Source organism: Anguilla rostrata, chromosome 13 (genome assembly GCF_018555375.3).
Source record: "Anguilla rostrata isolate EN2019 chromosome 13, ASM1855537v3, whole genome shotgun sequence".
NCBI lineage: Eukaryota > Metazoa > Chordata > Actinopteri > Anguilliformes > Anguillidae > Anguilla > Anguilla rostrata.
In genome coordinates this window covers 10,033,838-10,060,063 of record NC_057945.1, presented here as the reverse complement: position 1 = coordinate 10,060,063, position 26,226 = coordinate 10,033,838, and the positions used below count along the sequence as shown (strand labels likewise).

The 26,226-nt window shown below is 47.9% G+C and overlaps 1 protein-coding gene and 1 long non-coding RNA gene across 2 annotated transcripts; one reads left to right on the top strand and one right to left on the bottom strand.

Moving 5' to 3' along the window:
- Positions 1–26,226, bottom strand: elmo2 (engulfment and cell motility 2). The gene is made up of 20 exons (XM_064306092.1): positions 26,169–26,226; positions 25,889–26,046; positions 19,534–19,577; positions 17,098–17,170; positions 16,421–16,471; positions 14,799–14,968; positions 13,664–13,763; positions 12,009–12,160; positions 9,764–9,842; positions 8,305–8,340; positions 5,904–5,954; positions 5,164–5,286; positions 4,937–5,056; positions 4,301–4,405; positions 3,990–4,098; positions 2,097–2,233; positions 1,205–1,368; positions 558–670; positions 312–419; positions 1–224 (listed from the first exon to the last, which is right to left on the bottom strand). The coding sequence occupies exons 1-20, from the start codon at positions 26,224–26,226 to the stop codon at positions 16–18; spliced, it is 2,160 nt and encodes a 719-aa protein (XP_064162162.1). The 3' UTR covers positions 1–15.
- Positions 20,632–24,101, top strand: LOC135237634 (uncharacterized). The gene is made up of 2 exons (XR_010324880.1): positions 20,632–21,211; positions 22,821–24,101. It is a non-coding gene; the product is annotated as an uncharacterized LOC135237634 (long non-coding RNA).

Here is a 26,226-nt window from a genome sequence, read left to right as displayed (position 1 = left end):
AACGCTTTACCCAAGTTATTTTTGGCCATAAATTGTGCGGTTTAGAAAGTTAACTTGCTCTAGCGTGCGTCTCTGCAGGTGTAGCACGTGCAAGGACACACGATGGCCTTTCTCCGGTAGAGGGCACAGGACGGTCTTTACCTTGTTCTGTTTGAGGGCACTTTTCTCCTTCATGTGAGGGCAGTCCTTCCCAGTCACCACCGACTTGATATCAGACACTGGGACTGCAAAAGCAAAGGAAAGTCTGTTACAACACCGAAGCCTCGCTCTCATTGGCTGCCGACGGTGGCACTCAGGGTCAGGTGACTCACTCTTGTCGGTGAGCAGCTCGAAGGGCACCTCCCCCTGGGGGGGCTCCTCCAGGTCTCCGTAGTGCAGGACCTTGTGGTTCAGAGACAGGCGGCAGAACCAGAACTTATCTGCGGGGGTGGAGAGGGGGGAAGGAGAAGGCAAGGGAGTTTAGACAGGCCCTGACACACACGGCAGCCCCACAGAGTAACACACACAACATGCGTGTGTGTATATGCGCACTAGTGTGTGTGTGTGTGTATAGTCACCTTGTCTCCTGCGGTTGCCGCCCTTGCGGAAGCAGCTGCCGTCACACAGGCGGTTCAGACGCTGCTGCTTTATCAGCTCCAGGATCTCAGGCTGAATCCTCTCACGCAGCTCGCTGTCAGATAACAGCCATTATACACACATATACACACACAGACACGTATACACACAGAGACACATATACACACACAGACACGTATACACACAGAGCTCGCTGTCAGATACAGTCATTATACACACGTATACACACACAGACACGTATACACACAGAGCTCGCTGTCAGATACAGTCATTATACACACGTATACACACAGAGCTCGCTGTCAGATACAGTCATTATACACACGTATACACACACAGAAACGTATACACACAGAGCTCGCTGTCAGATACAGTCATTATACACACATATACACACACAGACACGTATACACACAGAGCTCACTGTCAGATACAGTCATTATACACACACATACACACACAGACACGTATACACACAGAGCTCACTGTCAGATACAGTCATTATACACACATATACACACACAGACACGTATACACACAGAGCTCACTGTCAGATACAGTCATTACACGCACATACTGATACACACACACGCACACACGCACACGCACACACACACTCGGGTCTCACATGATGGGTGGGGACTGGAAGTCGTCCTGGCTCATCCTCTCGGACTGCCGCAGTCTGAGGATCTCAGAGTAGCTGAGTCCCCGCAGTTTGCTCTTCAGCTGGTCCAGAGAGGACGGCTTCATGGCCAGAGCCCGAGTGATCTGCTCCCTCACCACCTGCATCACCTGCGCACACACACAGGCACACACACACATTTCAATACATTACACACACACACACACACACCAATACATCACACACACACATCCCACTGCATCACCTGCGCACACACATCCCATTACACACACACAGACACACACACACCATTACATCACACACACACATCCCACTGCATCACCTGCGCACACACATCCCATTACACACACACACACCCCAGAACATCACCTGGGTGTGCGCACACATACTTGTATTCGCCAGTAACCACTGAACTTGCTCCTGGACTGACTTTGTTAAAGTAATGACTACAATTTACTGTCCTTGTTAAATCCTGCATGCTGGGCTCTGACCTTGCTGAACCCTCCCTGTGCTAGGCTCTGACCTTGTTAAATCCTGCATGCTGGGCTCTGACCTTGCTGAACCCTCCCTGCGTTGGGCTCTGACCTTGCTGAACCCTCCCTGCATGCTGGGCTCTGACCTTGCTGAACCCTCCCTGCATTGCGCTCTGACCTTGCTGAACCCTCCCTGCATTGGGCTCTGACCTTGCTGAACCCTCCCTGCGTTGGGCTCTGACCTTGCTGAACCCTCCCTGCGTTGGGCTCTGACCTTGCTGAACCCTCCCTGCATTGGGCTCTGACCTTGCTGAACCCTCCCTGCTTTGGGCTCTGACCTTGCTGAACCCTCCCTGCATGTTGGGCTCTGACCTTGCTGAACCCTCTCTGCATTGGGCTCTGACCTTGTTGAAGTCCTCAGCTGTGGCTCTCATCTCTTTCCAGGTCTTGTTGAGCAGCTGGATGCAGACGCAGAAGAACTCCTCCCAGGCGCGGTCGTGAGTGAAGAACATGGGGTGGTAATCGTTGCAGCCCTCGTTTGCTGGAGAGGAAGAGAGCGGTGTCACCGACACACATCTCATAGGAAACAGCACCGTCACTACCTGAAGGGTGAGCCTGGACCTGCCTTCAGAGCTTCCAATGGATCCACTGATTAGAATGGTGGGCTCAAGGAAAAGCCTACTTTAACTGCAATGAAAGAAGTGCGCGTGAATGCGTCTAGAGGACCTCAATTACATTTCATTCACAGACCCGTCAATAGCTGATCACAGAAACCCGTTTGCAAGTGATGCGATGGATTCAGAATTTCCCCTCTCACGCATGCAATCAAACTGCATAACGAGATCATGAGCCAATTAAGGCAATTTAAGTGCACGGTGCAAGTCAGGAAGATGCGTGCTCGCTGTGTCAGGTGTATTTTAAAAATAAATTCTATTTTTGTAGAAAGGTTTCCATCTCTGTTTTAACTGAAGGTGTTGCACCGTCTGCACCGTCAAAATAACACATATCTCATAGGGCATACTACTATTAACACTTGTTTTAACACTTGTAAGAGAAAATGGGACAGATTCAAACAGCACTTAGCACAAATTTAACTTGGCAGGGGAAAAAAAACTGCATCTTAGGGGGTCGCTCATTTTTGCAATGTTAAGAAACCGACATTAACTGATTTACAACTTTGTTTTAATGTTATACAGAAATGAAACAGAAATTAAGCGAACAACCTGTATGTAGCGAAAAAAAGAAACCTTATTACTATCCTGTGAAATAAATGAAATAAATAAAGCCTGTGGCCAGAATGAAGTACCTCATTATCACCTGTGCCTGTCATCCGCAGCAAGCAGCGATACTGCGGCTAACTGTTTTAACCAGACGCAGGCTACAGTACACGTACAGTACCATATGACATTGAGCTCCTTAATCATCATTCACACCAGAATACCACCAAAGACCTGCGGAGTTATTTACTGTATGGGATACTGTAACCCAGTAACATTTCAATGGTTAATTCTGCTGCTAGCACTGAAAATGGATTCTCTCTGAAAAAATTATTATGGCTCACCAATGTTTGTCTCTGTCCTCTTCACGAAAATTACATTAAAAATTTTATACGTATTATGTAAACAAAATGGGAAAGTATTATATTATTTTATTGCTTTACTCAAATGTTGCGTGAATTGAGCATTACAATATTCCTCTATTCACCAACTTATGTTGAATTCACTTCTAAATGTATTTCTTTGATTATATGTTAGCAGTTATATTTAAATAGTCAAGACTGAGAAGTTGGAGACGGGCAAAAAGATTCTCTGCAAAAGGTAAGCCCACAACAAGTTTTCACAGCAACTTTGAGGCTACGCAGTTTCCCGGTTCTTGGATTTTTCAGTCTTCAGAGGTTTAAGGTTGAATATAAATATATCACAGACTAAGTCTGGTTTAATTGAACCGCACATCCTTAAACTGGCTAAATGCGTCTGACTGTATCAAGGGAAACGTCTGACTCAGAAGACATAATCCCGTAATTTACACATCTCCCAACAAGAAAAGATTTTCTTACACGTACGTATCTCACAAGGGATAAGACTGTTATTAAGGCACGCATCCCATAAGAGATAAGGTTATTAGCACTTAAACAGTACTGTTATGAATGCATCTCATAAGAGATGATCTCATTAAAATGAGACCCCTGGCTGGTTATGACCATTACAGACACACTTTGTGCAGTAATGCAGTGTGTTTACCCAGCATGCACTGCGTGTCTGGGTTGTGGGGGGGGGGGGGGGGTGAATTGCACTCACGCAGCTCTCCCACTTGCAGGATCTCACACAGCATGCGGGTGAGCTCGATAGCGCAGCGGCCGAACGGGCACTCGTGTTTGTCCTCGCGGCTGCTGTTCTCCAGAACAATCTAGAAAGACAAAAAATTTAATGAAATAATACATTTTTTAAATCACTGCCAGAATCCCCACTTTCAAAATACTCATGAACACACACGACCGGTTTAAATTCAGGCAGCTTGCACTTCTACCTTCCAGTTTCATTACTGTACTGTACTGTAATTAGTTTAGTATTTGGGAAGCCCGCTGTTGGGGCGGTGTGCACTCTCTCACCCGGGTGTAGGTGTCCTGGTGCAGCTTGGCCAGGTACAGCATGTTGTCGAGGGCCAGCATGCCGGGCGGGGTCTGTGTGAAGTCCATGGCCGGGTTCACGTGGTTCTGTGCAAACAGCAGAGATCACTCATACGTACGGTCTCGCTAACGACGCTAGCTGCTCCAGCTGCTAATGGCTAAGAAATCCAAGATGTAACGCTGTGAGGCTCCAACTGTGATATGCCCTGGTGATATAATGGTGTAATGATGTAACACTGCAAGAATGTAATGGTGCGATGATGTAATTCTGTACTGGTGTTATGATGTAATGCCATAATAACATGCTGAGATAATGTATTGGTGTAATGCTGAAATAATGGAATAGTGTGATAAAATAATTGTGTAATACTATTACTGGTGTAAATATTTAATGAGGTAATGCTTTAATAATGAAATGTTGCCATAATGTAATGATATAATACAGTACTAGTGTGATGAACACATAGTGCCATATTAATGTAATGGTGTAATGCCATATTAATGTAATGGTGTAATGCCATATTAATGGAATGGTGTAATGCCATATTAATGGAATGGTGTAATGCCATATTAGTGTCAAAGCGTAACGTTGTAATACTGCAATGGCGGCCGACTGACTGTGAAGCCCAGCATCTTGTAGTCCTTGGTGTACATGGCCTTTCGCTTCTCCGTGCCGCCGGGGTCGTTCTCGCCGTCGAAGGCGATTCTGCGCAGCTCGAATATGATGTCCCTCTGAGCCTGCGGGGGAGACGGACAGGGACATCAGCCAATGAGGCGCCCCCTGCTGCCCAAACAGGGACACTACTCCCCTCCAGCTCGCCCGAGCTCTCTCGTGTGAACCTCACCTGATCACTGGGATCCATCTTGGTCATCATGCGCTCCTCCAGGAGGTTAAAGGTCAGCACCTGGAGCACGTACAACTGGTGCGCCATCTCGGCTTTGATTGGCCGGTTGCCGCGGATGATGTGCTACGAGGTGAGAAGGGATGACACGCCATCATGACCCCATACACACCAAGGCTGCTCGACTGTGGAACAGCACACAGGCAACACAAAAGCTGGCTACTTGCAAAAGTTTTTCTGCTAATTTCAGCAGTTAAGCTCGTTTTAAACTGCACACTCACCATATAATCACCATTTTCAGAGAGTAAAAATAGTGCCGGTTGAGTGTAACATGAGGAAAATAATGATTATGTTCTTTCAGCAAATAGGTTTATGTGCTATCACTAATAACCAGCTACACAGGGCCAAGCTATTCGAAGAAAATAAAATGCACAACAGTCAGTACCCAGCACAGTCAGTGTCCAGCACACAGCCAGTGTCCACACAGTATGTCAGCCACTCAGTATCCTACAGTCAGGCCCATCAGTACCAGCCAGTCAATACCACACACGTCCCGCACACCCGTGTCACTCATGTACGCCACAGTCAGTACCTACAGACATCTGCCAGTCAGTCCCAGCACAGTCAGTACCCAGCACACAGTCAGTGCCCAGCACACAGTCGGCCACAGTATCAACATCGTGCCACACAGTCAGTGTCCAACACACAGTCATTTCCCAGGACAGTCTGTACCCAGCACTCACATTAAGGATGATGGACCTCAGGTGTTTCTGTGCCAGGGTGCTTGCCATCTCCTGCAGAGACAAACACACTCAGTTTCTGCTCCTATCTCTGTATCCGCACGCATAGCTGGGATGAACACAGGGTAAATACAGGGCGGAGATTATGCAAATTAAGTCATTACTACGTACTCAGAGCAATTTATTACAGCACGCAGCCCTGTGAGGAATCTGAGGACTCCTGACAGCAGGCAGTAATTTGCTGAGCGTGGATAGGGCTTCGCTCACATTCAATAAAGCGTACGTTAATGAGGAATTCTCTCTGAAACACGGCGGCAGCTACTGGAACCAGAGGACACAGAGGACGGGGGAAAACCCCAATAAGACGGGAGAGGGTCTTCCACCCAGCACTGACCCTCGTTCAGTTAACTGAACGGATAAGCGATACAGGTGACGCAGCCACGCCATTAACACACCACTGGAGGATATGAGAGAGGAAACTGAGCCACGCAGATCAAACTCCCCGTCTACTCTGCTGAACTTGCTCTTAACTTTACATTTCTGGTGCGCGTGCTGGACATTTTGTTTACACATATATTATTTCTGCTAATTGCTTCATTTATTTGCAGATATAAAATCTAAAAACGATATTTGTTTTGTTGCGAAATGTTAACGTTTGCATCCATGTTATTATCCTCGCATTTGGTTTTTGCAGGTCATACGGTCGGTCTGGTACGGCATTGCTCATTGTCTTATCTACATGATAAGGGCTGGCTGAGTAACCGTGCGAGTCAGACACCAGTGCATCACCGGCAGGAATCTTCCAGAAACTCCTACGGGCCTTGAGCAAAAAGCACAAAGGGAATGTGCAGCTGGATGGTGGGAAACTAAATTCTACTTTTTTACAGAATGAGGTGGGTGTCCTCTGGTACTGACACACAGTTGCACAGCCTCTCTATGAAAGCATAAAGGATTGCTGTAAGTAATGCTTTTTTTAACACGGCGTTGTGAGCAGACGTGCCCTTTCTACAGAAAGACACTGATAATTGGATCTGGAGTGTTTTCCTGACTGGGTTGCATCTTTGTTACGAGGGTGGCTTCTTTCTTCTCAACACAACGGCTGAAAGAATGCAGGACTATTGATCAATCCATCATCACACAGCAGTATTAAAATGTCTGAGTTGAAGCACTTGTCTTGTGTGCATTCGTTCAGTGGAGAATAGATGGGATCGCGAAATCCTGTTTTTACCTTCAGACTGCGGCCTTCTATCCCCCCCCCCCGCCATCACTGCATGACTCATTTAGCAGGGACCGCTCCACCTGCTGTTTTATCGTATTAATACTCTTTCCTCGGTCGGACCGCCTCTATCGTTGGCCCACGTTACGTTGCAGTGGAGTATCTTCTACACGGAAGCCTAACGTCTTTTCTGTGCGTCTCCCGCTGTTCGCTTCGCTACGGCCGATTAATTCATTTCACTCTCCGTTGGCGTTGCGTTCCTACGCTGTAATCCTCCGACCCCGCGTCTCCATTTTTCTGACCTGCAAAACTTTTATGTTCCTCAAATATAGCTCGGTTACTTGCTCCTCACTTCTCCTCATTTCTACCCCTTTCTTGATGCCCAGTAATCTGGACGAGGAAGCACGCCATATTGTTTCAGGCCATTCTGTCTCCCACTGTAAGTGGTGCCATTTCATTTCGTTGTCGCCCAATTAGGACCAATCTCAGCAGTCGGCTGGCGGTGTGTTGGCGTGCCTAACCGCGGCGACGGCCCGGCGATTTAGCGAACGTTATGGCGTGACCGCTGCCTTAGAGAATCTTGCCCGCAGTGAAGGTGGAAAAGGCTGGAGGAGTCAGGGGATAACTGGGATGCAAAAGCGATGGGGCGGGGCGGGGCGGGGCGCGTCACAGTGAAGGGGCTCGTGGGGACTCTGTCTCTTAAAGGCTGTATGTGGATCAAACACACAGCATACATGGACCCAGATTCAGTATAGCTGCAATGCACTTATCTCATACTCTCTCACGCTATTGAGTACAAGTGATGGACAAAAGTGCATTCTGGCTAAACAGAATCTGGGGCTTGCTCACCTCATGCAGTATACCAGTGGTTCTTAAACTACGGGTCGGGACCCAGAATGGATCACGGGAGCATATGAGGTCGGTCCCGGAATGAGTCTGTAGTACACTAGGCTAGGCTAGGCTAGGCTAGGCTATATGTCAATTTGACAGGTCCAAGAAAGGTACTAAATTTATAATCTGAGTCGCAAAACTAGATAGTATTTATAATTTAGGCTCCGATGTTAAAGTTTAAGAACCAGTGCAGTATACTGTTAAAAAACCCGACAGCTCAAACAGGCCTGCAGTGCACACCTCCTGCCAATAGGGGTCAGTGAGAGCAGACGCGGGGGGGGTGTGATGTGTACTCACAGAGAGCCGCAGGTCCAGCGGGTTAGTATGCTCCTCCTGCGGGCGGGTTTGGAGCGGGGGATGCAGGCGTGACAGCAATGGAAACAGAGAGCGCACGCTTACACACAGGCACGAGAACAGGCAAGAGGCATCGCGCGCAGCCACCACATGCAGCAGCCAGGGGGCGACAGAGCGCCGGAGCCAGGGAGCGGAGACGTGCGGGTACAAGCCGAGCAACCGAAAACCAAACCGTAGCTGAGAGATGACAGAAGCTCGTGAAACAGAAATGCGCTTTGCCGCTGTCAGAGAGCGACGTGAACCGTTCCTGAAACTTGACTTCTGTGTTTGTCACAATTAGGTGGAGTACTGCGGCCATTTTGAAGGTGGCGAACTGAACCAAGACTTATAAACAGATAATAGTTCCCTACCTGATGTTGAGAATGTTTTATTTATCTATTCCTCATTAGGTATATGCAGTTCAGAAAACTGTCGCCAAATTTAGTCAAATAAAATAAAATAAAATAAAATAAAATAAAAATCCCAGGGGTCCTGTATTGAACAGTGAATAAACTATCAAGTTTGTTTTGTTTTCTCTCAAAGACCAGATCAGATCCTGGCCATGTAACTGAATCCCCTCCTTTTTTTTCCTTATTCAAAGTGGCACAAAAAAAATATCTCTATTTGAATAACTGGCCATAATTTGATAGTATGATAAAAGTCTGTTTGCCGTTCCTGTTATAGATACAGAACCGCGCCTCCTGAGGTTTGACCAATAGAAGCGGGCTCTGCTCATGTTTATTTAATGAGACTCGCCAGGCACTTTAGCACACTGTGACCCGCAGGGACCGCTGCACTGAGTGTGTGTGGCTCAGCTGGGCTTAATGGGCAGCAGCGCTGGGTGAGTAATGAACACAGCGTCAGTGCCCTGGACATGAGCAGTACGCGTGGGCTGGGACGGGGGGGGGGATGAGCTGGCACCCCTGGTGCCCAGGCTGACTGGTCTGGCCATCCTGTCCTGCACTGAGCCTCCATCTATAAAGTGCTGGGACACGTGCTCTAACTAACTATGTGGAGACCACAGCAGGGATAGAGAAGCCAGGAAGACCGACAAAACACTGGAGTGAACCAGAGTGTTGAGAGAGAGCAACACATCCCTGCCATCCGCACCCTCCGGTGTCAGAAAATAGTGTAGCAGTGTAGTGAAGGAGGGACCTCAGAGAGAGAAACAGTGGAGAGAGTGAGAGAGATCTCAGTGTGTGAAACAGTGGAGAGAGAGAAAGAGAGAGATCTCAGTGTGTGAAACAGTAGAGAGAGAGATTTAAAATTAAGACAGCCAGGAAGTACAGTGCCCATATTAGGAAGAACTGCAGGGGTTGAAGTGCAAAGCATGCGTGTGCGTGTGTGCGTGTGTGTGTCCGAGTGTACGAGTGCGCGGGTCGGACGCAGGTGCGCGGTGCAGGGGGACGCGACGCACACCCACCTGGCGCCGGTCCTCGGGCGCTTTGAGGAACAGGGCGTTGATGAGGGCGATGGCGTACGTCTGGATCTCCTGATTGGACCTGTGTGAGAGTGCATGCCGGCACAAACAGTTAGCAGTACCTAGCTCTCACTCTGCTCATTCTCTCCCTGTTACCTTACTGCCGAGCCTGAGACTGACAGCCCTCTTACAGCAGTACAGCTACACCATCCCACTTGCCTCCACTCAGGATCAAGCAGTTTGACAGAAACAGGTTAAAAACCACCCGAATTCCTGCCAGAAAAAACTGGGACCAACAATATTCCTGACCTTCTGAGTTCTGCTTTTGGACCGTTCAAACTGGACTAGTTCATCTGCAATCTCCTCAGCGCTTCACCACATCTCTCCACTTCCGTAACCTGTACATGGATGAGCGTCTTACCCATTAAGGTGTTCCTGGGCAAAGGGGTGTGGCCGTATATGTACTACTGGCTTCACCGTCTTACTTATATACATGTTATTAAGCAAACAACGCAAAAACTAATTCAACAGCGGGAACTACTTTATTTTACAAGTCTGTGAAAATGTTTTGAGATTGGACAGCTGGATTTTAAAATGAACAATAGGCTATCGTGCTTTTTAGCAAAACACTTAAATGTTCTTATTTTTTAAAACAATGCTGCTGGGAACATTTGCCTTTGTTCTGGTGTGCCACTGCGCCGCTCACAAACTCAAACTGTAGTGCCGAGATATAGTTGCCAGGGAACGTGAATTTAAAAATAGAGGCTGAGCCGAATACGTTTCTGGAATAATCTGGACGAGCTTCCGCCCGCCTCCTCTCCTGGAGGAAGTTTCGCTGTCGAGAATCTCAGCTTTACTCGAAGCCCCTGTGAGATTCCATTGCGACGATTCGCTGTCACGGCAAAGTTTGTGGCGGCCATGTTTGTCACATTCCCCCAAAATCGCCTTAGAAACCATCTGCACTGTTACATCATCGCGCGCCTGCCCGTGCTGCTGAAAGGCGATGACCTAATTTACATACTGCATTTCACTGGCTGTTGCTCCCTTTGCATTTACATCCCATAATGAATAAGGCTTAGACTTGCACCGTGGCAACACTTATTCAGATGCCGTCTACCTAACATCTATCTAACCCTTAAACCACAGCTGTGCGGCTCATCCCACAGGCACAATCGACACCATTAAGCAGGTCCCGTGGGAGGTAAGCAATATCAAGGTCTATCAAAAGTCAACAGTGGACCATATCGCTCTCCAGAACCTCCTCCAGGACAGCACTGTGCTGGACTGAAAACAATAAAATGGCGAGAGAGAAATGGGAGATGGCACGACTGCAAAGAACAGATTACCTAGTTCAGCCCCACAGAGAAGAACATCGCCACTGCATCTGCAAACGAAGCAAGAAACCCCCGCACAGGAACCATCTACGTTTTTAATGACCGTTTTTTCTCATGTTGTGTTTTTAAGTTTTTTAACACTTATTTTCACGCCGTGAGTTTGACTTTTTCATGTTGTGTATTTAAGGCTGTCGTTTATTTAATGTTCTTTTTTTAATGACTGTTTTCACGTTTTATATTTAAGATAGTTGTTTTTATGTTGTGTATTTAAGACTTGTTTTTCTCATGTTGTATATTTAAAACTGTTGTTTTTTCATATTGTGTGTTTAAGACTGCTGTTTTCCCCATGTTGTATATTAAAAACTGTTATTTATTTAGTAAAACAACCAACTGCAGTTTTTTTTCGGGACTGTCGTTTCACAAGTTGTGTTTTTTCTGTTTTGAATAAGAAAATAAACACTTTTATATGGATGATTTGTAAGAACCAATAAAAAAAAACTATTGGCCAGCATGCAGCTACGCTACCAGCTGCTTATTATGTCAAGCTGCAAATCATCACAAGTCATGAAATACTGAGCCTTAAACTCCCCGATTTGTCTCTGTGTCACCGAAACACAGCAGGCAAAACGGGCAGAAAGTCTCCAGTTTATCGTCCGGTGAACTAAAATGGAACCCGAGCCCAACGACTCAGCCATTTTCTAATGCCGGTAATAGCATGAGAGCGTCAGGTGGAGTAGTCCAGCATGAACAGAACACCGGTCCGATTCCCAGTAAGCACACTGTAGTGCCGTACAAACAGTCTCTCCAGCGCTAGGCCTACAGACAGCAACATCTATCTGCACGTTCACCTCCCGCCGGGCGGGGGGGCCAGTCGGAGAAGCGCGACTGCTTGCTGTGCGTGGGTGTGTGCTCACACTTGCAGGTGTGCGATGAGTTGTCCCACGGTGATCTCTTGCGCCACCCGGTGGTAGAGGCTGTGGCTGTTGAGCACCATGCTCTCCAGGATGGCCAGGGAGCGCTGCAGGATGGACACGTCCACCATGGGCTGGTTCACGTAGCCCGCAATCTGACAGACAGACAGACACGTCTACATTGGGCTGGTTCACATAGCCTGCAATCTGACAGACAGACAGACACGTCTACATTGGGCTAGTTCACATAGCCTGCAATCTGACAGACAGACAGACAGACAGACAGACACGTCTACATTGGGCTAGTTCACATAGCCTGCAATCTGACAGACAGACAGACACGTCTACATTGGGCTGGTTCACATAGCCTGCAATCTGACAGACAGACAGACAGACAGAAACACCTAGCATGGGCTGCTTCATGTTGAGTTCTTAGACAGACAGACAAATGGGCACATCTGTGGGGCTGTGTGGTTTTACTGCAGACAGACCAGGCAGCTGTGCTTTTCATTCAAGGAGTCTGTGTTGCCTAGCAGGAGTCTTTTGTGGGTTTCCTGTAGTCTGTTCAGCAGTGTGGTTTTCCTGTAGTCTGCACAGCTGTGTGGTTTTCCTGTAGTCTGTACAGCTGTGTGGTTTTCCTGTAGTCTGCACAGCTGTGTGGTTTTCCTGTAGTCTGTACAGCTGTGTGGTTTTCCTGTAGTCTCTACAGCTGTGTGGTGTGCCTGTAATGCTGTGTTTTTCAGTAGGGAATCTGTGGTTTTGTTAAATGGAGTCCTTTTGGTCTGGTTTTACCGGGTGATTCTGGCTGTGGTGATGAAACAGTGGTGAGAGTGGTGAGCAGTGACAGCTGAAGGAGGAGAATGGACAGACATACAGCACAGGGGGTTGCCATGTCGCCACAGCCGGCTCTTAATAACCATTCTGGTGAGGCGGCGGGTGGGCAGGGGTCATTATTTAAAGGGGGGGGGAGGGGCTCCAGATTGGCTTTTTAATCCCCCGCATTGGCGAGAGAGCAGCGCTTTCCCACCGAAACGGGGGGTGGGGAGTACGACGACAGCAGCGGCCTCCTACGCCGCTCGCGTCAGGACACGCAGGACGCGCGGCGTCCCCAGGCCCACCCGTTTTCACACCAATTAAAGGTACGGTGCGCTTCCACACGCAAATCCACTCCCAGTATCCCAGAATGCCCCCCTCCCCCCCCACGAGAAACACAAAGCGTGAGCGATCTTCCACGCAGGCGGACTCCTTCTGACGCACTCTCGTCTCCTCAAGTTGTCTTTTTCCTCCGGTAAAACGTATTCTTGCTTCTCTGCGCGCGGTGCGAACGCGTTCCTCCTTAGCGTCTACGCAGCTGTGAGCGACGCAGCTCCGGGGCGACGCTAACGAGATGTTTTTCTCCTCGCGCGAAGCCCGACGCGTCGGAACCGACAGCGGAGGCTTCGAACGCCGCTGACGGGTTCCGTCGCCAGTTTATTCTTCGCAGGCTTTTCGAAGACAGAAGAGGAGAACAATGGCGACCCGGCCTCGAACAATCGCTCGGATCGCTTTAATCGCGGGCAGGAAGTGCGCGGCAGAGCCAGGGAAAGCTCAGGGGTACTGCGCGTGAGGAGGAGGAGGAGGAGGAGGAAGGGGGGGTTCAGCGTTTGGGCGGGACGCACCTGTTTGATGAAGGACAGGGAGATGAGGTCCCAGGAGACGATCCCGTGGTCCATCAGCTCCAGGAACGCGGTCAGGGTGAACGCCAGCATCTCCCCAAAGCTGCAGCAAATGGGGGGGGGGGTGAAAAACAGCCCTGAACACAGACTATATGACTCAGAGAAAGAGCCCTGTGCTGAACACACTCTCTCTGACTCACAGTAAAAGCTCTCTCGCTTTTTCTATGATCAATTATCTTATAAATGTTACGCATATAAAGGACAAAATGCCAAACTGGTACACATTCACATCCCATGCAAACACACTGTAAAAAAAAAAAAATTAAAATATGTATTTATGCGGTGAACACAGTCTCACTCTCAGTAAGAACCTGTGCAGAACACAGTAAGAACCTGCGCTGAACACACAGTAAATACCCTGCGCTCAGCACAGTCAAAGTAAAAACCGAGCGCTGAACAGTCTCCCTGACTCACAGCAGAACCCCTGCACTGAACACTCTCTCTGTCGCGTACAGTAGAAGCCCTGCTGTGAACCACCCTCAGTGCATTACAGTCTCTTATCTGCAGCTCTTATCCAGCGTGCGATCTGCAGCTGAAAAGGTGCCCGGAGGCAGCAGAACGGAGAGGACCGGCAGGACCGTAGGGTCTGATGATCTCCTGAACATACAGAGACGTCCCCTTGGCTGGCACCAGGCTCTCGATCTGATAGGAGCTGTTATAGATAGCCACCGGAGGGAGATGACTCAGCCTCTCTCCTGATTCACTGGACACGATCTGATACACAGTCTCTGATGCAAAGTAAAACGCCTGCAATGAATACAATCTCTCAGACACACAGTAAAACCCCTGCACCGAACACAGTCTCTCTAACACAGTAAAACCCCTGCGCTAAACACAGCATCTCTGACTCTCAGTAAAACCCCTGCTCTGAACACAGTCTCTCTGACTCACAATAAAACCCTGCGCTAAACGCAGTATCTCTGACTCCCTCTAACACAGTAAAACCCAGCCCCAAATACAGTCTCCGTGACTCACAGTAAAACCCTCGTGCTGAATGGCGTCTGTGACTCAGTGTTCCGCAGGTGTGCGCCTGTACAGGTGTGTGGGAGAGGGAGTGTGTGTGCGTTACGATACTGACTGTGTGCCGCTCTCCACCAGCCTGGCCAGGGTGGCGATGCCCTCCATGTTGATGAACTCGGTGGCGAAGGTGGGGTCCGCGGACAGCTTGGCCAGCTCCTTCAGGGCCTCCAGCCGCGCGTCAATCCCGTGAGACTGAATCCTCTCCAGCAGCTGCCGCGCGGCGCGGGTCTGCGGAGCACGGGGGTCACTATTTACACCACGCTAAACAGCACACTACAGAGTCGCACTAAACAGTACACTACAGAGTCGCACTAAACAGTACACTACAGAGTCACGCTAAACAGCACACTACAGAGTCGCACTAAACAGTACACTACAGAGTCGCACTAAACAGCACACTACAGAGTCACGCTAAACAGCACACTACAGAGTCACGCTAAACAGCACACTACAGAGTCACGCTAAACAGCACACTACAGAGTCACGCTAAACAGCACACTACAGAGTCACGCTAAACAGCACACTACAGAGTCACGCTAAACAGCACACTACAGAGTCACGCTAAACAGCACACTACAGAGTCACGCTAAACAGCACACTACAGAGTCACGCTAAACAGCACACTACAGATGCCACTAAACAGCACACTACAGAGTCACGCTAAACAGCACACTACAAGTCACGCTAACAGCACACTACAGAGTCACCTAAACAGCACCCTACAGAGTCACGCTAAACAGCACACTACAGAGTCACGCTAAACAGCACACTACAGAGTCGCACTAAACAGCACACTACAGAGTCACGCTAAACAGCACACTACAGAGTCACGCTAAACAGCACACTAGAGTCACGCTAAACAGCACACTACAGAGTCACGCTAAACAGCACACTACAGAGTCACGCTAAACAGCACACTACAGAGTCACGCTAAACAGCACACTACAGAGTCGCGCTCAATTTTCACAGCTTACACTGCACTAAACAGTACACTAGACTCACAGAGTCACGATTCAACACTGAGCAAACAGTACACTAGACTCACAGAGTCACGAATCAACACTGAGCAAACAGTACACTAGACTCACAGAGTCACGACTCAACACTGAGCAAACAGTACACTACAGAGTCACGCTCAATTTTCACAGCTTACACTGCGCTAACCAGTACACTAGACTCACAGAGTCACGACTCAACACTGAGCAAACAGTACACTAGTCACAGAGTCACGACTCAACACTGAGCAAACAGTACACTACAGTCACAGGGTCACAGTGCTACACTGTACTAATCAGTACACAGAACGGCAGGTAGACTCCTGAAATGTCCCCATACCCACGTATCTTCTAAACAGTCTGAAAATGACTGCTTATTATCACAAGTGCAGTCACCGCTTATCCACCAGAGACCCGGCAATAAAAAAGTTTTTTTCATTTTTTTGACATAATACCAGTGTCTTGAATAACAAAAACATGTTGCAGTGTAAATATTTTCAAAGCAGTATTTTATTTTTTTTATCAAATGTCCCTTCTAGTGTAAGTTTCAGCATAGCACAATTTATCCTTTTTGAGATGACGACCAGAGATTCCGGTCCCCTACTAATGTCCGGGTCTTAGGAGGACGTGAGATGTGTGTAAACACGGACAGGGGTCCCCCTGAACACAGGGGGAAGGGGCTTACTGGAGAAATGGCCAGGCGCAGAATGGTCCCATTCTTGATTTCGCCACGACTCTGAGAAGCAAACACCGAAGCGGTAAAACCGGGGAAAAAGTACAGCCTACAGCCAAACGGCAGCGGAGGAGTTATCCCCTATCCACAGGATCCAAGGAATACACTGTATAAGGTCAATACATTACATCATCATCATCATCATTATTATTCTTGCCTAAAACCTGTCAAGACTACCGTAATCCGTGAGGGCGCGGAACACAGAACTCATTTTTATCAGAAGGATAAATTCGAATCACAGTTACTGCGGTGTTGTGCTCCAGTGCGGTGAATTTAAGGCCACTGGTGCCAATGGCGGGTCGCTACAGGAGTAGCACTGTTCCTCACGGCAAAAACAACATTTAACACACTTGAGGTTCCATGAGACTAAACCAAGCACCTCAAGCCATATCAGCCTTGTGTGTCCGCACGAGGAAAAGAACACGCCGGAACATAACAGGGGTGTTCAGAACTGTTCAGGGATACATTTATATTACAACCATCACACCGATGTTGTGTCACTGAAGGGAAATACAAAATACACTTGTATGACAAAATGTGACATTTTCAAAGGCCTGAAGTCATCGCTAATTAGCAAAGCGGGGCCAGGTGTGCTTGACGTGACACCCGGGTGCGTTGCGGGGGCTCACCTGCTCGGTGATGTAGAGCTGGGGCCCGTCGGCGTAGCGCAGGGCGAACTGCTCCGAGCCCGACAGCGACCAGCTGCGGAAACGAGAAGAAGGCCGGCGCTCAGAGAGGCCCCGGCGACTCTGTGGCCCCGCCCCCGGCGACTCTGTGGCCCCGCCCCCGGCGACTCTGTGGCCCCGCCCCCGGCGACTCTGTGGCCCCGCCCCCGAAGCACAGCCCGCGTGACGGCACGGCCTGTCGCACGCGCTCAGTTTCAGCTCACCCCCAGTCTCTGTGTAATGACTTACGGAGACATCGGAACACGCTCTACGGGACAATACGGAAGCGGGGAAGAAAGCCTAACTGTGAGAGACAAGAGCTCCAAATAATCAGCAATAAAGGCTAAAAAGAAGCCGCAGTGGGAATTAAGGGTTCCTTCCAAAAACCTGGTTATAGAGGGGAAGCCTGTGCCCCCCAGGCCTCCCCAGTGACACTAAACCTATCAGTGCTATTTTATGCAGGCTAGAGAAGGAAAGAGTCCAAACTATACAGAGGCTAGAGAGAGGTACAGGTGCAGCCCAAAATCTATAGAGGCTAGAGAGAGGTACAGCCCAAACTATACAGAGGCTAGAGAGAGGTACAGGAACATCCCAAACTCTACAGAGGCTGCAGAGAGAGGTACAGCCCAAACTATACAGAGGCTAGAGAGAGGTACAGGCGCAGCCCAAAATCTATAGAGGCTAGAGAGAGGTACAGCCCAAACTATACAGAGGCTAGAGAGAGGTACAGGAACATCCCAAACTCTACCGAGGCTGCAGAGAGAGATACAGCCCAAACTATACAGAGGCTAGAGAGAGGTACAGGAACATCCCAAACTCTAACAGAGGCTAGAGAGAGGTACAGCCCAAACTATACAGAGGCTAGAGAGAGGTACAGGAACATCCCAAACTCTACCGAGGCTGCAGAGAGAGATACAGCCCAAACTATACAGAGGCTAGAGAGAGATACAGCCCAAACTATACAGAGGCTAGAGAGAGGTACAGGAACAGTCCAAAATCTATAGAGGCTGCAGAGAGAGGAACATCCCAAACTCTACAGAGGCTGCAGAGAGAGGTACAGCCCAAACACTACAGAGGCTAGAGAGAGGTACAGCCCAAACACTACAGAGGCTAGAGAGAGGTACAGGAACATCCCAAACTCTACAGATGCTACAGAGAGAGGTACAGGCACAGCGTCCTGCCCTGTAAAAGGAGTCCTCTGAATGCTCCTCAGGTTTTATTTCATTTTCCTTCACACGCCGCGGCACTCTCCACCCCAGGGCCATTACCGGCACGCAAAGCGTCCATACCGCCATTTTCCCCCGCGCAGATGGAGGGATCCAGATGGAGGGGGGGGGACACAGAGACGGAGGAACAAAGTGGGCGAGCGCGTGAGCGCGCTTTCGGATGCGAGGGAAAAGGAGTGGGAGGCAACGGAGCCGCAGAGGAGGAGGGAGAGAGGGAAGAGCAGCGGGAGAGAGGCACAGAGACGAGAGGAGAGGCAGAAGCAGAGATAACGACGCAGGGAGAGCCGGCCCGCCGCAGTCGCAGGGACGGGACAAATGAGGTGTGCCGACAGAACGCGGAGAGAGGGAGAGAGGGAACGGAGGGAGGGAGGGTGGGGAGGGAGGGAGGGGAGGAGATGTAATTGGGATGATTGCATAACCAGCGAGCCGTTCCAGAGCCGGGCCTGTGTCCCATCTGCCAGCCATTACGCGCCTTCATTAGTCCCTCAGTTTAGCAGAAAGGCAGTCTGGGGAGGGGGAGTGGGGTGGGGGGGGGGAAGAGAGAGGGAGGCTTGGACTGCAGCCTTTCTGGCAGCACACGAGAACCCAGAAAGAAACGGACCTCGACTGAACTGTAACTGAAAAAGGCCCAGGAGACCCGGCGCGGCGTCCTAAACTCCCAAAACCCTGCCCGGGAGAGCCAGCCCAGAAACGCGACGGGGCGGACGCGGCCCTGCTAGCGCCAAACTGCCCGCCGCTGAAGCGCAGAGCGGCGGCCCGGCGAACGCGGACACGGATAGCGCGCGCCGCGCGCCGCGACCGAGACGCGCGTCTGAGGCCTGGTTCTGCCCAAGCTGACGGCTGCGCTCTCCTCCGCTCCGTCTGGGTCCGCGTCGGCCTCGGTCTCCGACGCAACCTCGCGTAGCGTCAAACCCGCGCGTGCGTCGCGTACGGCGTGGGCACGGGCTTCTGACAACACCAGCCGACCCCGAACCGGACAGGACCCGGGGCCAGGACAGGAAACAGCAGAGAGAGAGTGTGTGTGTGTGTCAGTGTGTGTGTGTGTGTGTGTGTGTGCGTGTGCGTGTCAGTGTGTGTGTGTGTGTGTGTGTGCGTGTGCGCCTGTGTGTGTGTGTCAGTGTGTGTGTGTGTCAGTGTGTATGTGTGTGTGTACACAAGGACAGGAAATGCTCACCCGTCACACACTTCCCTGATGATGGAGGACAGGGGCTTTTTCTGTGAACAGAGAACAGCGGTGATGAGAGATTGTTTAACCTTTTACACAGTAATGAGAATGAACTTCCATCCTGCGTGAGAATACAACTGGTTTAAAGCACAGTAGAGTAGCTGTGTGCACATCCAACCAGTATTTGGCCAGGTGCAGGATAAAAGTACATGTGAAGATTGAAAGCAAATGGATACCCGCACACTGGATTACAGCTCCCAATACTTTATTGACTAAAAAAAGCAAAGCAACGTTTCAACCCAACAGGGTCTTCATCGGGCAATGACCATCATTTGAATGATGAAATCCCTGTTGGGTTGAAAAGTTGCTTTGCTTTTTTAGTCAATAAAGTATTGGGAGCTGTAATCCAGTGTGCGAATGTAACTGGTTTTACCACGGTTCAACAGAAAGAGAAAAATAATCTTCTACCTGTATGACAAAACAACGAGGCACAAGTAAATTAAAATACAAAATTTTCTTTTCAAAAAACATTTATGTCTAACAATTCCTATCAAGTCACATTTTATGTCAGACATTTCCACCATTAAAGGGGTAACTAAACCGCGTTTTTTGAGTTCTAAAGCCGAGTATCCTGTCTCCATTTGATACATCACTTTAGTCCTGTTGTTAAAAAGAACAAAAACCCAAGCCCTGCCAGAGCCATGTACTGCCACCCAAAGGTGAAATTTGGTTTTGTTTTGCCATGAGCCACATCCGTGACATGGAAGCAGGTAAAAAAAAACCTGCATCTACACAAGCTACAAGTCTACAAGTCAAAGCCCCATCTCCACCCCACGGTCAGGTTTGTGACAGCCAGGATAGTGTTATTTCTCTTTAGATTTACTTAGCTAGAGATCCCTTTTAGTCTTTCCTTGATCCATTTTCAGTACCGTTCTTTAGCTCTATATTTGGCACTTTAGTAGGTTGTTAATAGTACAGTTACAGTTTGCCTGTTGTTAAGCTTTAGATAGTTAGCTCTTATACATGTACGTACACAGAATTTAAAATTGTAACGTTATAGTTTTCAAATTGTAGTATTTTCACATTTTTGTTTTTATTGCAGCACGTAATAAAATTTGTGAAATGGGCGGAGTCAGGCATTAAGCTGGTGTTGCTGTACACTTTAATAATGATTCATGTACTGTTTGATTTAAAGCCATGGTTGCAGTGTCAGATAATATCTAGCCTCACCCCTCCTTAATGCTGAAGACATTCATTAATGTTTAATCGGTTGAGAAAATCAGCTCAAACAGGCAGAGTATCAAAAGCAACGTCACTGCTTCTGAGCTCAAATTGACGTAGTGGCTGTTCGGCCATTTCCGTGGATGTCCTGCACGTTGACGTAAATGCCCTATCAAAAATAGCAACCCGCCTGGCCTGTCTTAAAGTCTGTACGGTTGTGGGGCCCTTCTGGAAGAGGAGGGGGAAAAAAAGAGGCCCGTCCCTGCTTGTGGAAAAAGTACGTCTCTTTCTTCGCTGCCTGTCAAAGCGGCGCTGTTCGGCAGCGTTTTCCCACGGTGCTCCTGTCAGCCAGCCCTGCACTGCTGGCTGCCAGGCTCGGCTCCCTGCACTTTAAACACTTCCTCTGCCGCGTGTGTAGTGACACCATCCTTAACGGGAGAGAGCTCCGGTGAAAGAAATCCCCGAGGTGAGCCCTTCCAAATCCTCTTACGGAATGTAACGTTTTTTTCAAACGTTTTAATTGGCTAGCTACATAGCCAAAATTAGTACTGTTGACAAACAACCGTTTACTCAGAGTAGGATTAGCACTTTTTCAGTGATCAATTTAGCTGCGGCTAAGCATTAGCCAGCTAGCCAGCTGCAGAGCTAACATTACTACCAACAATTAGCAACAATTACTTCTGATTGGATGGATGGGATACGTGCTTTTACAACGTGCTATTTCGGCCATAAAGGCCGCAGGTCAAATTTCATTTTGGCCTACTCACTTTTGGTTTGGCTTCGGTGCCCTATGAAATTTAGACATTGCCAAGTCCAGTGGCCTCACCCAACAGCAGCGGTGCACAAACTGCGGGTCTCTATTGGGCTGTGAAATCACGAGTTACCCTGGATTTACACCATACGCGGCATTCCCGCGGCGCTCTCGCTGGAAGTCTTTCATTTTCAGTGGCGAGAGAGGCGACCCGCGTAATTCCAACTGCGCTCTGCCAGACTGCTTATAATAATTGTCCTTGAAGCTCTTGCTTGGCTAGCAAGTTCTTGTTCAGGCCAGCGATGCACAAACTGCGGGTCGGTCAGCCAAACTTAGGTCACGGGGGACATCTACTTGGTTCGTGGTATCGTGTAGCCAATGGCAGCACTGCAATGCAATTAGGCCTGAACACACAAGGTGGTGTCTATATTCGCCAATGTTATTCTGTGTTTGTACAAATAAATGCTAAACAGAAATACATGTGACAGTGTATGTCATATGATCACGCAAATGCTTGCTTTAATGTTGACTGGTGCGTGATTCCTTCTATACCCCACGAGATAGCGAATCTACCTTATTAACTTGTTTACTGCTCATACAACACAAGACATTTAAGAACTTTAGCTAATCATTGTAATTCAGTCTTTTTGTGCTTTTGACACTGTATCTTTATTGAAATATTGGCTGTTTTGCAGTATTAGCAATATATACAAATATAAGCATTCAAAATTTGTTCAAAGTTTTCCACTGGGAAATTGATAAGTGGCAGACACCTCCCATTAAAAAAAAAGACTCGGGCAGCTTTGAGCGCTTTACCCAGACTATGCGTCATTGATAAAGCCTTAAATTCTTTTGGTAGGACTATGCTTTCAGTGATTAACTGCCTGCTAATTTCAGGAACTTGTGCTCCTTTCATTTAACTTTTAGGTATTAAAACCTGCCTATCGTCAGCAATTTAACAATTAATTATCATGCGAAAAGCACGGACAGATATCTATTGGTCATCGGCGACAAAGTCTGTGCACCCCTGCCCTAGGGCAAATTCGAGGCCTGCGGGACATACAGTACATGCAGTGACACTGACAGTGGCAGTGTCTCCGACTGACAGTGACAGAGTCACCAACTGACAGTGACAGTGTCTCTGAATCTGACTGATTGGCTCCATATCTCTTCATTACACCTGGGAAACGGTAATAAGACTGATGGAGGTCAAGAGTTTCTCCTACTTTCCAATTAACACCTATGTACATCAATTTCAGCTATTGGCTTAGTTCCTTTATAACTTAAATGCCTGTAAATATATATATTTCTCTTCTCTTTTCAGCAAACCAGCATCCCCTGAAAGAAGTACGCTTGCGGGGAGGGGTTAGGCGATGCCAGAACTCTCCAAGGTCTCTGGCAAGGCCTGGAGCATCAAGAGTTCAATTCACAGAAAGAAGAGCAGGTTGTGTGCGTGTTGCCTTGGAAACGGGGAACTCAGGGATAAACGAGGACCTCAGAAGTCTGCCCCTAATGATATCCAGCCCCAGAGAGAGAGAGAGAGCGGTTGATGCTGAACTCCACATGCATGCGTCTTAATAAACTGATCATCGATTGGATCACTGTGTGGGACCGGTCTCCTGACTCTCCTCAGTAACTGAAGCTCCTGAGGTGGAAATTTTCCTGTCAAAATGGCCTAATCTGATGATTGTCAGAGCGTGACGAAGGTTAAAAAGAGAAAATCTCAGAAAGGAACCAACCCAGCCTGTGAGGAGCCTCAATACTGTCCAACAATTTCAAGTGCAATTTTAGTAAAAGTGAACACACACAGCCTACATAAAGTGAAAGTCACTCAAGATATAATTTGAACTGGCCAATGAACTTCAAAAGGGACACGTGCAAGTTTCTAAACTGATCTGTGATTCCAGGAATGCACATCAGTACCCTATATTGCTCATTTTTAGAGGATAGATTCAAACAGACTTTTTTGGTAGATTGTATATTAATCACTGCTTTTTAAAAAAAATAAGAACCAAGATATTGTAGAGAAAAAGGTGCCCCGGTGGACAGATATTCATTTTGAATCAAATAAACTCAATCAAAAGTTTCATAAAATGTTGACAGATGGCATCCATGTGCAACATGCTTGATCAACAGTTTCTAGAATCTGAGTTTGTATTCCTATAGAACAGGGGTAACTAACCCTGTTCCTGGGGATCTACCATCCTTTTGGTTTTCATTTCAGCCCTAATTTGGCACACCTGACTCCACTAATTAACAGCTCAACAAGATCTCTAGCCGTTGAAAGAGGTGTGTTTTGTTAGGGTTGGAATGAAAACGTACAGGACACTAGATCTCCAGAAATAGGGTTGGTTACCACTGCTATAGAGTAAAAAAAACCACACTCACAGTGGCACCTTGTTTACTTGTATGAAAAGCAGCATTTAAAAACAATCTTTCACAAGGAGGGAGAGGAGAAACTGCCCAACACTGTGGTCCTGGGGGAGACTGCTGGCCTTTCATGCCAATTGCAGCTGTAACGTTGCAATGCATACCAGACACAAGCTTTATTTTCGTTTTGTCCTTTTTGGTTGTTCTTTGGAATAAATTACAGTTGAGAAAATGAGTAGTTCCATGCACTGTTCCAACATTTTATTCAAGAGAAAACACAGTGGCTATACACAGTGTACTTGAACAAACCTGCCAAAACTGCTCAATCTCTAGAACTAACCCGCTCAATCTCTACAAGTCGCTGCTAGCACTGACCTGCTCACTCTCTACAAGCTGAGGCTAGCACTGACCTGCTCAATCTCTACAAGTCGATGCTAGCACTGACCTGCTCAATCTCTACAAGCTGAGGCTAGCACTGACCTGCTCAATCTCTACAAGTCGATGCTAGCACTGACCTGCTCAATCTCTACAAGCTGGTGCTAGCATTAACCAGCTCAACTAGGATTTTCTATAAGTGCTTTTAAAGCCAAATTGCAAAGAACACCTTACTGACATACCGCTTCTCATTTAGTTTAAAGTTTTGACTGCAACCTTAGACATACTAAATTAGCTACCGTACATTAGAATCCGCTTAATTGCATAAGAGAATGGGACAGAGTCCGCCGATGACAGTACGTGTCGCCATCGATGCGATGTTCAACAGAAGCCGGCTGCCTCTGTAAATGATGCATCTTTATAGGGCAATTGTCAGTTAGTTTAGGGCCCATCTGCCAACATTTTACTTATATAATATGTGTATACAAATATACAATTTCTTTACAATGGAATGAATGGGAAATTGTTCCGGATTTGGCAATTCTGTGAAAATACCCAAATTATCTGATACTGCATTATCATTAGCCTTTTTTTTGTTTTGCCCATCGGCCTGATTGAACAGAGAAATAGACTTCTGAAAAGCCTTTAATATTGTTTAAGGAACAAGTAACACCAAAAAGGGTGATGCAAGCACTCTGAGTGAATGCATGAACGTAATTTAAATACAGTAAAGCTGGCATTTGTGTGGATTCATTAATTTAAAAGTTAATTAATACTGTACCCTAAGGTTTGAATGCAAAAATGCAATTTCAAGACATATTGCAGTTCCAAATACCATTATTCCTGTAGAATGCCCCCCCCAATTCTGGCAATATATAACCTTTCAATAAATGCTTAAATAAATTGTTCAAATTGTTCTTTTTTATTTTTGTTACCAGTTAAATTTTTTTATAGCCTCTCAGTGCACTGCGGTGGCTTCTTGAAGACCAGAACTTCACATTCTAAATTTAGATAAATATAGGGAGACAACGCGTCAAGTTGACAATGGAAATAAAGACAGACCAACTGCAGTTGCTGTCACACAAAGTCACCACCGACACCCTATTGTGAGCCAAGAAAGAACCTTTTAATCTCTATGAGCTGGGTGCTAGCAATAGCCTACAGTACCCACAGTCTAGTAGCTGGGTGTTAGCACGGCCCTACTCACTCTCTATGAGCTGGCTGTTAGCACTAATCTGCTTGATCTCTACAAGCTGCATTCTAGGCGTGACCTACTCAAAGTCTATGAGCTGATCACTAGCTCTAATCCGCTCAGTCTCTTTCATCTAGGCATTAACCTGCTTGATATCGATGAGCTGGGTGAATCTGCTCAATTACAGTGAGCGGGGTGCTAACACTAACCTACTCAATGCTATACGATGGAAATTAGCCCTATCCTCTTCAATCCCTATAAGCTGTGAGCCAGCACTTACCTGCTTGATTTCTAGAAGGACAGTACTACACTGCAGGTTACCCATATGAGTGGGGACACTAGCCTGCTCAACTCTAAAGTGTGGCGATACTGTCGATCTCTATGAGCTGGCGTGGCATACCTCGATCTTTGAGCGGCGTGGCACAACCGTCGACTTATGACAGCGTTGCATAACCGTCGATCTCTATGAGCTGGGCGTTGGCACTAACCTGGTCGATCTCTATGAGCTGGGCGTTGGCACTAACCTGGTCGATCTCTATGAGCTGGGCGTTGGCACTAACCTGGTCGATCTCTATGAGCTGGGCGTTGGCACTAACCTGGTCGATCTCTATAGCTGGTTGCACAACTGGTCGATCTCTATGAGCTGGGCGTTGGCACTAACCTGGTCGATCTCTATGAGTGGACGTTGTACCTGCTCTCAGAGCGGCGTGCATACGCGATCTCTTGACGCGTTGCCAACCTGGTCGATCTCTATGGCGCGTGCCAACCTGGCGATCTCTAGGCTGGCGTGCAT